The 15,520-nt window shown below is 40.6% G+C and overlaps 1 protein-coding gene across 2 annotated transcripts; it reads right to left on the reverse strand.

Moving 5' to 3' along the window:
* Positions 1 to 591: 591 nt before the first annotated feature.
* Positions 592 to 14,934, reverse strand: LOC116045568 (phospholipid phosphatase 3-like). 2 transcript variants are annotated; one of them, XM_031293288.2, is made up of 6 exons: positions 14,520 to 14,934; positions 8,987 to 9,141; positions 4,006 to 4,286; positions 3,809 to 3,866; positions 3,497 to 3,673; positions 592 to 2,575 (listed from the first exon to the last, which is right to left on the reverse strand). In XM_031293288.2, the coding sequence occupies exons 1-6, from the start codon at positions 14,656 to 14,658 to the stop codon at positions 2,447 to 2,449; spliced, it is 939 nt and encodes a 312-aa protein (XP_031149148.1). In that variant the 5' UTR covers positions 14,659 to 14,934; the 3' UTR covers positions 592 to 2,446. The 2 variants fall into 2 exon arrangements, with proteins under 2 accessions (XP_031149148.1, XP_031149137.1); XM_031293277.2 differs by lacking the exon at positions 8,987 to 9,141 and adding an exon at positions 7,940 to 8,097 and having other exon boundaries at positions 14,520 to 14,930.
* Positions 14,935 to 15,520: the final 586 nt, after the last annotated feature.

Here is a 15,520-nt window from a genome sequence, read left to right on the forward strand (position 1 = left end):
CATTTAGTAGTATAACAAAAGACAGCTGCTGCACAATAAGTATCACCCCTGGCATGGTAATAAAAACATAACAGGTTTTGCAGCTTATTAAACTAATCAATTCTAATCTCCTTCTGGGCACTGTGCCTGATCTACAGTAAAATCAATCAGCTTAATATACCATGTGAACACTATGGCCCAAAACCCAGCTCATGATATGCTGACACATGCATTAACCTTACATGGTACAGCCTGTAGATGGTCTATCTATACTGTATATATGTATATATGGTTTATTCAGGTTTTTGTGGAGACCAAGCAAGAGGATAATACAAGACACCAATGGCAAATTACATTGCTTCTAAGCATTCTTATATGTGAAATTACTTTGCCACTCTGGCATGCTTTCTGTATGGAGTCTATATTATTTCAGAGAGCCATTGGGGAGAGGGGTTAAAGCCTGGAATGTACACTATTTCCCCACAGGAAGCCGAGCAGGGAAGTCTACCATTGCCCCACGCCCAGATCTCTCCATTGCACGCACAGTTAAACCAGCTACTAAATCATAGTACAGTCATGTATGACACAAAGAGTGAAATAAACATCACAGTATGCTGCTCTTCATCTTTTGTTTTATTAAAGACAATTTATCTTTGATACATCTTACAGTTTCATTGTACAAAATTTCACATTACAAAAATATTGAAAGGCATTATTTTTTAAACAAACATGGACTGAAGCCGTCTGCCTTGAGAGCTTTGATTTTCATAAAACTTAATTTTCACAAGTTGTCAACGTTACTGGATGCCATCTGCCAAGCTTTGCCTCTTTAAAGCAGCATGTTTTACATTTACACAGGTCTCGACACACAAGTCATAGTGGGCATTTCTTCAAAAGATATAATGTATATATACAAATGATACAGTATTGTACAATGTATGGTAGCACGCAGAATCTTCTGATGCTGTATATAGATTTTCAAGAAATGAATGAAGAAAAAACTAGTTTCTTATAAGCTTCAGATCAAAGTTTGTCTCAGTAACTTAAAGCTGAGGAAGATGCTTTCGGTCAGTGGTTTTAAGTGTCATTACTTTTTTTGCTAAAAAGTTAATAACATCAATGTCAAGCAAACATATTAGCATCATTATTACTTTTAAAATTCAATGTAATGATTTTCGTCTTTAATAATGCAGAGCCTCATTGCCAGCCCTATTGTATTACAAGACTTTATGAGATAATAAGCGGTTACAATGTGCCAAACAATATTATTTTTTTAAACCGTTTTGCTTAATTGTGCTTTGATACTGAAAAGCTACTTTAAGTAACCAATGTTCTAGACGTCCCTGTCTTTGTTTTGAATATACAGTATGTATATACTGTATGCCTGTGTAGGATACAGTGTATCACAGGATTTCTCAGTGATGTGAATCATCACTACGATTAGTAACAGTAACATAGATGTACTAACGTAGATGCTTTTTCTCCCCACAGTGTTCCTGTCTCGAGTTACATGTGTCTTGTTGGAGCAGGTGCCTGTTCTCTGGCTGAAGAGAGGCACACGTGTAGGCATTAAACACTGAAATATATAGACATGACATTAAGACACATTGGTACGCTCACAGAAAGGACGGACACGGACACACACACACACACACACACACACGTCATTTCATTAAATGGCTCAGTGGGGGCTCGTCCTAGCCAGCAGAAAAAGGCCCACATCCAACAAATACGTTCTCACTGTACTTTCCACCTAGTGTAACTTATGTGCACCTTCTAAGGAACACTGCATTATGGACATAACAAAGCTTACAAAGTCTTACAAAGCTTTCCAAAAGCTTCACTTTAGGTAATTCAAGTGGATACAAACAGGACTGAGTTTCGCTAAAATAGTGCTATAAATCACACATACAATGCTTATGTTTGTAATAAAACCAAACAAAAACAACATCCTTCATGAAATCAAGGAATTTGTTTTTTTGTCATGATTTGTTTGTATTAGTCACACAGTGAGTGAGTGGCAAGGAATATAATAGTAGCTCCCATGCTGAATGCAGCTGAGGGGAGAAGGCACAAAAGCCACACAGCTTTGATTACAGCTGCCATTTCTCAGTTTTGTTTCATTTCAGACTTATGTCCATGGAAAAGCCTCGACAGAGGAGAATCTCAAATAATCTTCATAACAGAAGAGGTACAAATATCCCCATCCTCCTCTCTCTTTTCCACATTAAAATGTCTGGTGAGACTGAGGAAAAAGATGAACATTTCCATTGAGAAAGCAAAACTTGGTTGACAGTTTTCCATAACCTCTTTCTCTCATCCTATGAGACGCTCAAGATTCCATAGTTTGTCTCCATTATCCTGATTGTTGGGAGTTTATTTGTATCCAGTATTGACCAGTGGCTGTAGCAGTGACTTAAAAAAAAGTCACCGGTCAGGGTTATGTACAGTCAGACTGAAGTCTTCTCTATGCCATTATGAGATGGTTACTCCGCTCTCTGTTGTCTGCTGGAGGAACTAGATCTTTCTTCACTGGGGTTGGCGAAAGGGTAGAGCGTCTGCCTTTGGGCTTGAACAAATCAGACACAAAGAATACCTGTGGAGGGAATAGAAAACAACCTTGAACATCTAAATCATTACAAAGTGGCAGATTTAAAATCTGAATCTGTTATCAAGAACTATAATAATGCAGAAATATTTGTCTTGGAGGGGAGGTACAGTACATATGCAAGATACTAGGGCTGCCACCTCTTAGTCGATTAGTCGACTAATCGGTCGTTTTGGTCTTAGTCGACTAAGATTTCTTTAGTTGATGAGTCATTTTTTATGCTTATTCATGCTTAATTACTCATTTCCAAGAAACTTATGAGCACATTTCTGGTGAACACAAGATTTAAAGTGGTGCTTTTGCAGGATTAATTGTGGAGAAACTCAGTTTTACAGATGGTTCATTAACTACATTTATATTGTGCTTTTCTAGTCTTAACCACCTCTCAAAGAGCACAGCTCTGTCGATTACATCAACTAATCGATTAATCGACAAAATCATATAAGTGTTAGTCGACTAAGAATTTCTTTAGTCGAGGACAGCCCTACAAGATACACAACATTATGAACAGTAGACTACACATATAATATCAGATATATCTTTTGGTGGATTGTAGCCTCCTTACACTACTTAAGTGCATTGCCTTGAATATCGAAGAATTGCCCCTGTGCCCTTTTCTTTCAATTTTCTGTTATCCAGTGTAATGCCATTTTGTTTCCCTTTAACAGAGTTCTTCAAAGTTCTGTATTAGGCCCCCTTCTGTTTCCATTTAAATGCACACTCTCTACAATATAATTAGTAAACAGTGTTAACAAGAAAAAAGGCTACATAAATGAAGTTATAATCATTACCATTATTTAACTGGAAAGTCAGAAATAACATGTTATGAAATTAATTTATAGTTAAGGCCATATGATCTAATCCAATATAGAAAATTACAATATCACAACATAATGTAGAACCACTCACTATGCAGTAGGCCACCAGGGCTCCCTGCACAAAACCTGCCAGGACATCAGTTGGGTGGTGCTTGTGATCAGAGACACGGGACAGGCCGGTGTAGAAAGACATCATGATGAGGGTGAACTGGGTCAGAGGGCGCAGCAGGCGAGCTCCTTGCCAAGTGAAACGAGACTGCAGGTAAAACTGTAAAAGAGAAGAAATTATAAAGGTGATATAGATAGATAGTGTTTTCTACCTGGGTAGTTCAATTTGTTTTTAATTTGTTGTGTAATCATACACGGATGAATGTGTGTGTTTAAAAACGATTCAGTAACTCACCACCAGGTAAAGCATGGTGTACATGGAGAATGATGCATGTCCAGAGAAAAAAGACTTCCTGAGAAGGATAGAGGACAATCATATTATACCACAGCTTAGAATATGTACAATACATACAGTATGTAAACTTTATGCAATATACACATTTTTAAGGTAAAACATTTAAATATATTGTTCTCTCAATTTATCATTAATACCTGGCCTCCTGAACTTTGCTCTCTGGCCCCTGACACTGGTAGTCAGTGATGTAGCCCAGGGAGCAGTTGATAGTGGAGAAGTCAGGTTTGCACACATCGAGGAAGTGAGGGCGCATTCGGCCCACTGACACTTTGGCAATGTCAGTGAAGGACTGGCTGATGGCGCAGCCGAAGATGAACACGCCCACCTGCTTGTAGAGAGCAGATATGTAGGGGTTCCCTACAAAAGACTTGGATCCCTCGTTTAGAAAGTAGATCCTGTAGCTCTCCCCAACGATGATCTGAAGGCACAGAAGTGATGGTGACGTCAGTGGATATCATGATTTTAACACAGTCCCAGTCCCAATGTCCACCCTAATTCCTAAGCACTTCATTCACATCTCCTGAGTTATCCGTGAAAATGTGTGAGTGCAGAAGAGCCAAAACATTTTATGAGGAATGGGACAGCATTATTCAATTATGTTACTTGGACAGATGAATTGTGTGCCAGCCATGTGTGATGCTCATATTTCAAATGTAATTTAATACTCAATTGAGCAGTTGTTACTCATTATCTGAATATAATAATAGCCTAATACATTTTTGTTCTTGTAAGGGTTTTTCCTCATACTTTTAGACATCCACTGTCATCACCATTTTTAGCATTAGGACACTACATTGTGCTTGCCAAATTTCACAGAGGGACAGCACTAAGCTATTGTGGAAATGTTACTGGAAATGTGCATCAAAGCTTGTGATTCGGGTAAGGGTGGACATTTGGGACCGGGCTATAGAGAACTCAAGTGATGTATGTGACTAAAATAACTTTTTTTCAGGATCAAGATGTTATTATGACAGCTTAAACAGAATACAGTGATTTCTTGTGAAGTGGTTTGAAAAGGGCTACATTATAGTTGAATGTGTTTACCTGTGCCATTCTACTTCTGAGAGAAAACAGTGGGGCGACGTGGGAGGCAACTCAAACTGTCCGCCATGTATAGTTTTATGTAAGTGTGTAAATAAACCACCGTCTAAAACCGACGATTGACGTGTAAGGCGCACTTAGGGGGAGGTGGATAGCCATAACTCGCAACAGCTGTTCCAGCTCAAAAACGCCTTCCCAACCCCCTCATCCCCTGTTGTCATCCAGCAGCTCACAAATGAAAGTGTGGAAGAGGAGTCAGAACGAGAGTGTGGAGGGAGTTCCAGGGAGAAAAGTGGAGGGATGGAGGGCAGAGTGAGAGGAGGGGAGGATAGAAAACTAAAAGAGTAGAGGAGAGGAAGAGAAAAAAAGAGGAAGGTGAGAAGAGGGATGAGGAGTGGAGTGAGAGGGAGCGTTGGAGGCACCGCTAGTTCTAATCAGCAGAAATGCTGAGCTAGGCGACGTGTCTGATTTTGGTGGCCAGACTCCACCAGGCGCACGTCGGGGGCACGTTTGTTTTTCACCGCTCCGGCTGCCTCTCTGAAACGGCTCCGATTTCACACGGGAAGTCTGGCCGTTTTCATGTTAGTATCTCGGTTTCATCAGACATTCTTCTGAGGGGCGCAGAAATAAGTCTCATTCTGGGAAACACTCTCTGCAGAGGGATAGCCCTTACAAAGATTTAACAAGCTGATAGAGTCTGTTGTTTTCCACCATCCAGGCCTTTAGAGCCAGCTTGATAAAGCCCAGCTGTTTTCATGGGGAAAAGGGAAGGAGGGGGGAGAGAGGACACACATCTGGTTCCCCTTGTGAGAAAGATTTAACTATGTGAATGAATAAATAAATTGGCATTGGAGGATATGTAGCTGTTACACTGAGACCTTAAGAGATAATCATGGGTGAAAGACGCTGATTTGTGGCTTATGTTAAACGTCTTGTATTCCCAAAATGACACCATGGTGTTTTCATTTCTTCTAAAAAAAAAAAAAAAAAATCTGCATAAATTATAAAAGGATGTGGCCTTTTGTGTTTCTCAGCTCTAGTCAGTGAGAAACGAAGCACTAAATGACCTAATGTTGGTGTTTTCTGGTTCAGAAAACACAAACGTTGGCCAGAACGCTCCAGGGGGGAGATGGATTGTAAAGTCATATTTTGCAAGGGGAAAATGAGATATCTGGCAAAGTCTTCTTGTTTTGGGCCTTCACCACAATTCCACCCCACCAATTACAGTATTTAACCAAACAACCATTGCGTCAACCATAATTACACAGGGCCAGAACTCCTTCTCACCATGAAAACCCCTGTGGCCCCGAGCCCGTATAGTAGTCTGCTCTCCAGGAGGAGGGCACTAGTGGCTGCAGGGAGAGACCGGCCATGCCATGTGGCAAGGCACCTTCCCACTGTGGGTCTGCCAGGTGACAACTGCACATGCTATGGCAGTGCTAAGTAACACCACGGAGCAACTAGAAGGTTTCTGAAGATTTTTCAAGTGTGCCTGCTGCTAAGTGCATGTCCCAGGAATCTGTTTTTGCTAGCCCATTGTTAATACATTACCGATCACTTGGCATTTTCAATGTGGTCGCTAATGTGTTAGTAGCTGTTGAGACATAGGTGTTGTTAGATGTCTAGCGCATAGTTGCTAAATAGACATCTAAGGTGAGTTTCCTATGTGGTAGCTAGTTGTTTGCTAAGTTGCTGCTGGGGATTTTGCAGTTGTTCCCAATGTGTTTACAGGTGGTTGCTACATGGATGCTATGGATTTCGGGGTGATTTCTAAAGTTTTAGTAGATGGTTGCTTAAGGTGTTACAGTCCAATGGTCAATTCAAATGACATATTAGATGAAAACATGACTGATAGAAACAAATCTAAACACTTTTTAAATGGCCTCTTTGCCGTTGCCTCAGTGGAAATAGCTTTATATTTCACTACAGACATGACAATGGGCACATGGGCCCCAACTTGTAGTTTTAAACTTACCATCTAAGACTCCTGCAGTAATGTTTTTTTTCTCCTCCTTCGTTGTGTATTATATATTCGTTGTTTATTTCTTAGGTGTGGATATGGGTGGGTTTGGGTACGGCCTTCAGGATGTAGGGTTGTGTTATGTTTTGCTACACTACTTTAGTAGAAATGCATAGTGAACTGTGCATGTCAGTATTTACACTGGATTTTTGAGCCACAGTACTACTGTGAATTCAGAAGTGTTTTGAGGGAGCTCAAAGGCCAATCATGTACTTAGATGCACAAGTGGGGGAAACAACAAAGGCCCAAACAATGCTTTGGGTCGCAGTTATGTGTGTAAAGTCTAACCAAAATGCTCGCCATTACGAAGGCATGCAGACAGATGCATTCCTCAAAATGGAAAGCATGTCTGAAAACCATGGCAGAAGAATTGACAGTTTGGCAGTTTTAAGCGTACCTCTGAGCAGTGGCAAATGGAGAAAAATGAAATTGAATTCTAGAATTCTAGGATGACAGTTTAGTGTGCAGCTCTTGGATACATCGTCACTGTTTTCTCCCAGGAGGTCGCAAAAAATTACTCAACACTGTTTAAAGTGCTTTAATCAACTGAGTCATCTTAAGCCCCGGAGGAGAAAAGCCTTGAACAAATGTTGACTGCTTTTTATCTGGAATGTGCTGTAGCCAATCAGAGGGACAGATAGCACAGGTATGGGGAGTGGTCGTTTCAGTAGTCATGTAGGATCAGGAGGACTCTGATGGAGTGTGTACAAGTGCATTTCTCTAAACATGATGTCAGTCAGAATGCGCATGGTTTGGTTGGAAAAAACGTGTTGTAACTGCAGTTTAAAATCTCTATATGATTACCATATTATTATATATTGTTGGAAATGTTATCATTAACTAAATTATAACTCATACTGGGCATATTGTGAAATACTCCAATGCACTGAGGATGAGAAATTGTGGTCAGCATCTGGTATAAGGAGTCAGTGGGTGCTGCTAGTAATGGTGAAGGCTGCTGAAACATAAAGAGTGATGATGACATTAGTGATCAGAGTGAGGTGACTTACAGAGAGGATGGTGATAAGAATGCCAGCCGCACTAAGCACACCGTCGCTAATGGTGTCTCCGTTTTTGGCCGGGTACTTGATGGACTCATCATCGCAGTAAAACCCTCTACGGTAAGGCTGAACAGCGCTGGTCTCAATGACCAAGAAAGGCAGGCCGGCTAGTGTGAAGAAGCAGTGAGCGGCACAGAGAGAAAGGAGAGGGTGGGGATGGGTGAGGGAGAGAGAGATGGAGGTGCTGGGTTAATTGACACGCAAATTACTGTGGTCGCAGGTAGAGCAAGAGGCAACAAGGGAACATCTGGGACAGACTCAGTCCATTCTGTGGCTGTTAACTGTGACTAATCAAGAAATAATGACTCCAGCTTTGTTCAATATTCAGTTTTAGTGGGGACTTTGGAGCAGACCTGATGTCTCAGAGGGCCATATCTGTTTGTTTCTTATTGTTTTACTGCTGGCCATTTTCTAAAGCACACATTGTTTTAGACTATTTCTTCAGGCTGCCATTGGTGAATGACAATGAGTGGCAGACATTTGGAATTAAAAGGAACCTCAAATACACAATACATGAATGTGACTGTTAACTAATTCTATGAGTCTTCTATGGTAGTACATTAAAAATCTCCAGGTTTTGGACTGACAGAATAAACGATTATTCGAGAAAATAATCGGTAGTTGAAAATTACTATTTTTAAGGTCAAGAGTGAACTTTCAAACTCATCGAATCTTTGGTACTTTTACTTCATAAATTACTTCAATAATGAAACCATTTTGTTACAGTAGTGAAATGAATGGAAAGCAATGGCTGCCACAAGGAAATCAATCTGAAAGCTTATGATAATAAACAGTAGCTTTGGAAAATGGTTGGCAGTAATGCATATATGCTTGATTTGCAGCTAACAAAGTACAACACAAAACCACTGAGTGGGAGTCAAAGCCTGTCGAACCAATCATGTTTTTTTTGAGCTGTCACAAGCCAACCATTGGATGAACCGAGAGTGTCCCAGCATATGCTCTCTCTTTCTCTTGCAGTACCACAGCAGGACTTACTGAGACCACGGGCACAGTGACGCCCACAGCTGAGAGCACGGTGGTGGACACCGTGCTGCCTTTATAGGTCAGCCTGATGCTGTTGTCATTGCAGAAGAATCCTCTCTGGTAAGGCGGGAAGGGAGATTTGTGCAAAAACACGGCAACAAGCAACACTGTATGGTTGGACACACAAGAGCAGAGGTCAGACAGCTCTTTAAACCATAGTGGACAGCTGCATTAATAGATATACCAACAGGAAGACTAATAGAAAAGAACACAAAGACACATACATCTCAGACATTTAAAAAAAAAACTCCCAGCAGACATGTATACAAGTTATCTATGTCATTCTGTTATCAAAACTGACACTGATGCGGTCATGAGAAAATGAGCCAAAATAAACAAAATGAAATGTGTTGGAATTAATGCCAAAATCAAAGCAACATTGTTGTTTTAGACTAAAGTGAACCTTTTATGCTTAAAATAGCATCAACTGATCTTAAACAGGCCGAGTTAGCACTAAAAGGATTGGATGCGTCAGGCTCTTAAGAGAGAGACCATTTCTGTTGACAAGAAAAAAACAAAAACAAAACACAAACAGTATCAGAGCCATCCATCCTTTCCTGCTGGGGTTTTCAAGTGCACTTAAAAAGGCCCACTTTAAGATGCCTTGGGGGGTGTCTGCGTCCGATCAATTTAGTGTCTTTTTGCCACGTAAAGTGGCAAAAAGATCTTATTTATCTCCTGTCAACAAACAAGAGTGGGTGTTACTGAGATGCAAGCCAAAAAAGACAGCTTATTTTCGCATTTACCAAAGGCTTCAATGCAGGACTTTGAAATTTGAGTTTTGGACGCAATACCCAGGAGAGGCTTCACATCTCTGACAGAATTTGGAAAACACACTTTCAAAAATCACTTCAAAAGCAGCATTTAACTGATGGTGGAGCTTACAAGTCACTTTTTGAATAATTCTGCGATCTGCCGATACAAAGGAAAACAAACATCAGCGTTCACTTTCTCACACGCTCTCTCCGTCTGGCTCTCGGTCTCAAAAGCGCTGGGGTGTAGAGGTCAGTGCTGAGAGCTGCTAAAGGCAGGATAGTTGCGGTGAGGGGGGGGCGTGATTTCTGAAACCAAATGTCAACACACGCTTCACTTGGTGAGCCCATCTCACACACACACACACACACACACACACACACACACACACACACACACACACACACACACACACACACACACACACACACACACACACACACACACACACACACGACTTTGGCCTTTGAAGGTCCAGCTGGGTTGAGCTCAGGTTACAGACAGAGCGCTGCTGCCTGATGGGAACTCCAGGATGCTGGCATTCCCTCCACATTCAGCCGGATTCACATTATTAACTTTCTTGTTTTCATTCTCGCTCTTCAAACAAATACCTACAATACAGCTACAATCAGCTCCAGAGAAAGTCTGGTGGCAAGAGAAAGAGCAGGGTGGTATGTCTCTGAGTTCTGTAACTGTAAAAATATACAGTACTTTACAGTACCCTGAATCTTTAATGTCTGATCCCTTCAGCTTGTCTAGCCTGGCCATGAACAGAACCACACAGGACTTCCCAAACTGCTGATATGTATCTTTTAAGAAAAGGCATACACAGCTGAAAGTGCTGGATGTGATAACTCCAGAGTATTGACCCCTGCCTTTAAAACACACTCACAGACCCGACAAGGCCAGAGGCAGAGATTGATGGAAAGAGACAGAGGTGGCAAATGCACTGATGAAATAAAGTGCCCACAACCTGCATTGGTCAAGTGCTTCAAACAGCTGATTAAAAAGAAGAAAAACACAACCACTACAAGACAGTCAAGTCCTGTTTTCCAGACACTCAGCAGGGCTTTCTTCTCCGCTCAGTCCTTTGACCCCTTCCATCCGTCTTAACAGTGCAGCATCAGCTGAGTACAGCATGTTAGGATTTCCCCCTCCTACCCTCTTCCTGCTTTCCCGCTTCTAACAGCCAGGGGGCGAGGAGGGGGGTGTGTCCCTGTCCTGCCAGCAACAACACCAGTCAGCACAGGTGTGGGTATGTCTTCTGCATTAGCTCAACATCAGCCCAAAGACAACAGAAACAAACAAAGTGAAATTTAGAGCTGGAGGGAGACATCCCCCCCCCAAGTTTTCGGTTGCTAATGCTAAACATCAGGTGTCTTCTATTCAGTTTTGCCCTAGAGCAGTTTGCTTTACAATCGACTGGGGACCCCCAACTGAAAACAAGCAAACACTGTAAAAATGATGGCTTTTTCAGCACATCACGGAGCGCCGTCTCACATCAAAATTTTGAGAAAACGTATCATTAAGACACACTTGTTAGAATTTCCTACGCTTGCCCGTTTGCCTTTTCCCCCAGTTCAGCACAGGCAGCTCCATGTAGCTGCAGTTTGTGGAAACTAGAACCAATGTATAATCCTCACGCTGAATTAAATCCCCACCATATTTTGGAGGCATTTGCCAAAACACCAAGTGTGACTATTAAAATAAACAGACGCACATTTTCCACTTGCAGGGATCGCTCACTGTCTGGCGTAGAAATGTATACATGTCTGAGGTATTTGGGGTGTATACACAGATGCAGTTGTTTTTACTCACAGCAGCCCCCACACAACCTGCCCCCTGTCTGTCTGTCTGTCAGGCCTGCTGAAAAAATTAGTTCATAGTTCTACTGCGGAAGTGAAACAGGGTATACCTGCTTGGGTTAAATAAAAGCGCATTAGCATTGAATTGCTAGCGGCTATAACTTCTGCTGTTCTTGTGTTTTTCACTCCATTTATTATTCACATTTCTAAGGAAGAGTAGGTATTATACACAAGGCAGTTTACATATCTGGTCCTCCTCTTTACCCACAGCCCCCAATTACACACACACAAAAACAAAAAAGAAATTCTGACAATACATTGGCACTGACAATACATGTATGCACATAGAAACACAAAGTATATGCATAACTTTATACACACATAACCTTGTATGCACATACATATAGCAGAAATTATTGCAGAGATCATTCAGTAGTACCTGGGGAAAATGCACATACTGTAAATGTAGGATTAATTTATGTTAAGGGTAACTCAATTTAAGCAGATATCATTGTGGCCTGCTGTCTTCTAATTTACCAACATGCAATAAAATGTAGGCAAGGCCAAGTCTGTTTTTCTTTTGGTGTTTGGTTAGCTGTAAAGTGTGAGCAATTAAAATGTTTATACAACCATGTTTGACTTTACTAAAATTACTTACATTACTTAAATGAAGGCTTTGCTAATGTCCCCGAGCCATGTTTAACTGTCTGATAAACTTCTTAACTCGAGATACTTTACTCAAAAACAATTTTGAGGCCCGTATTGCCTGTTCTAACTGGGCAGCACAGTTTGTTTCCTCCAGGACTTTAACCAAAACTGACGACACTTTAACTCCTTTCAGTGTTTGAACTTCAACTAGTGCTTCAACTTCAGCCTTTCTGACTTCCTTAATTAACTGTATATCAACTGACACTTCAATGTCTTTGTCTTTTTTTTTTATTTCAAATGTTGTAAATGCAATGTAAATGTTCAGCATATCTGATTGAGAACACTCATGTTAGTTCACAAAAGGGTCAATTTAACCAAATTACAAGAATGGAGATTCTTTCAGTTTCAGTTTTAGTGTTGAGACTATCCCAACATTAATACAACAATTATTAGATACCATCAACATTACAAAAGTTGTTTTTTTTTGTAATTTGGGTTAACTTCAACATAAAAAAGTAAGGGTGTTCACAAACCTAAAAAATATAGGTGGAATTGTAGGCGATTAACCACCTTTTACCTCGTGCTGAACCCGGGCAAAAGCACACAGAAACATAAGACGATTAACTGGGAAACATGAGAGCCACCTGATACAGCTTAATGTAAACTGAACCTGATCACCTCACCAGGGTTCAAGCAAAACACTAAATAATTGCTTTCCTCAGCATTATTTGTCAGGATTTAGTTCCAATCACCACTGAATCAGGGTGAATTTCTCCTCTAGTGTACTGACTAATGTTATCTTTACTGGTGGTCTACTGGGATCACAGTGACCGGAGATAGTTCATGTGCGTGAGAGAGATATCCCTGGATACAGTAATACTAGAAGTGCAATCAGTGTGTGACAATGGAGGAGTGGTGATTGCCAGTACTGGCCCAACATTTCCTCCTTGTGGTAGCTCTCTTTAAACCACATCTTTAGCCAGGAGAACACTGTGGGAATGTACATGCACAGAGCAAATCATGGGGATTTACCTACCATAGAGACAAAAACTATACTAAAACTAAATATAGCTTGTCAGAAAGAAAGAGTGTTTATACTGTAGATCCTTCATGGGATTGCTTTAACAATAGCTACAACAGTTTTGTTTTATAGTTGAACACTGCTTTGCTGTTTGCAATAATGTTCTCACACTAACATTCCACAGAACAAGACATTGGAAACATATGGTTATAACAGAGAAGAAAATTAGTGAAATTGGTCAAAGGTTTAAGCCCTGAGGACAGGCCAACCTTTTGTAGGACTTTGGGGTTTAAACTTCAGTGTAACAAAAATATTTAACAACCTTAACCCAGTGTCTGCAGCTGTTGAACATCAAAGGACCTGTGCTGATGTACACACACACACACACACACACACACACACACACACTCTCAGGTCTGACCTTTTCAACACCACTTCCCTTAATTACTCCACACCCACACACACACACACACACACATTATATTATGCCAGATGTTGAGATCAAGAGAATTCTTGCTGGTGTGGAATGTGAGCCATTCTGGAAAATATAATGAGGAGTCAAAGCAGAGGTACAGTACAGGTGTGGCTCGAGACCAAAGAAATATCCCTTCTGGAGCTATTTATTAAAGTTTCCCCTTTGACAGCACTATTATTTTGAAGGGTGGGGGCTGAGGAAAACATACTTCCCCTAGCCAAACTAATTTATGGAAAATATCTAGCTTAATAGCTGTTATTATAGCTAAATGTGTAAGCTACAGTTGGGAATGGGGAATCACTTGTTGCTTAGGTAACACAGCTTGTCGAGCTGATGTAGTTAGCTAGCTAAATCATTTAGGCTAACTAAATGATGATAATTCGTTTTAAATGTTAAGTATCTTAATAGTTTCAATTAACGGTAAATGTATTAAATTTAACTGACATTTAGCTAGCTTAACCTATAAGGACAGTACAAGTAGAAACGTCCTCTAAGTACAATACTAATTAACGTTAACGTTATAGCTAGAGCAGTTAGGGAAACAATCATATGGAAGATACAGTATGAGCTGGAGCAAAAAATGTAATCTTGAACACGCTTTAAGTCCTGCAAAGTTAAAAATGATATTACAATGAAACGATAGAGTAAAAAAGAAAAAGAAATAAAAGAGCCATAAATTCTCTGCCAAGTACCAAAAGTCCTCGTAGTAATACATACACGTTATACATAGCCATATCATACATGTTATAGATGACGGTAATTAGCATGCAGTGGGACTCTTACCTAAAAATAAGCAGAAGAGATCCACTCCGACCAGTAACTTTCTCCTGCTGTGGTCTTTGCAGTTATTGTTGTTCAGTGAACTCCCGCCGTTCCTCGTCTCGGCTGCCATAGTTTTCTCATATATCAAACAGCGTTGCATTTAAAACGTGTTATGTGGTTCAAATACAAAGGGAATCAAAGTCTTGTTACAAGCTGTCGCAGTGCCTTTATTTTTTACTCTCTACAAGTGCCTAGCGATTCTACTTGGATCCTAAGGAGTCGTCGTCGTCATGCAAGTCTAAACTAATGTTAGTCTGCTATTCAGAAAATACGCTCTTTCAAAATGGAACCACTAGTTGTCTTCTAACAATCACAGCTCTCACTCTTTCTTCTAACTTCTAACCATCCTTACTATGTTACTCCTGTTCTTAGGGGTAGAGAGAGTCCTGTGACAGCCTTCCAAGAAAGCCACTCCTCCCCTTTCAATTAATGAACACACACACACACACACACACACACACACACACACACACACACACACACACACACACACACACACACACACACACACACACACACACACACACACACACACACACACACCTAATGGGGCTGGGTGTTGCTCAACTCAGCAGTAACAAGGGGGATTTCACAAAGCAAAGTCAGACAGACAATGAAAAAGACCCATGAATAGAAGCACCAATGTACATCTATGTTATTTTTTATTGAGTGCTGTTGCTTTTTTTCTTTACAGAAGTTATTAAATGGTGAACAGTCTCCTCCGAGGAAAACTAGGACTTTCTGTGTGACATGTGCACCGTGACAAATGAAAACCCTGAAAAGTGTAATGACATTTCAAAGGTTCATATACTGTATATGCCACCTTGACAAAGTATCAACTGAGAGTGAAGTGCGGATAAGAAAGGACGAATTGTATCACCTATCTCAGGAGTGAATTACCGTAGGTCTACAGGAGATACACTATATACATTATGATTGCTCCAGCAGTCTGTTTCAATCAG

Source organism: Sander lucioperca, chromosome 9 (assembly GCF_008315115.2).
Source record: "Sander lucioperca isolate FBNREF2018 chromosome 9, SLUC_FBN_1.2, whole genome shotgun sequence".
Taxonomy (NCBI): Eukaryota; Metazoa; Chordata; class Actinopteri; order Perciformes; family Percidae; genus Sander; species Sander lucioperca.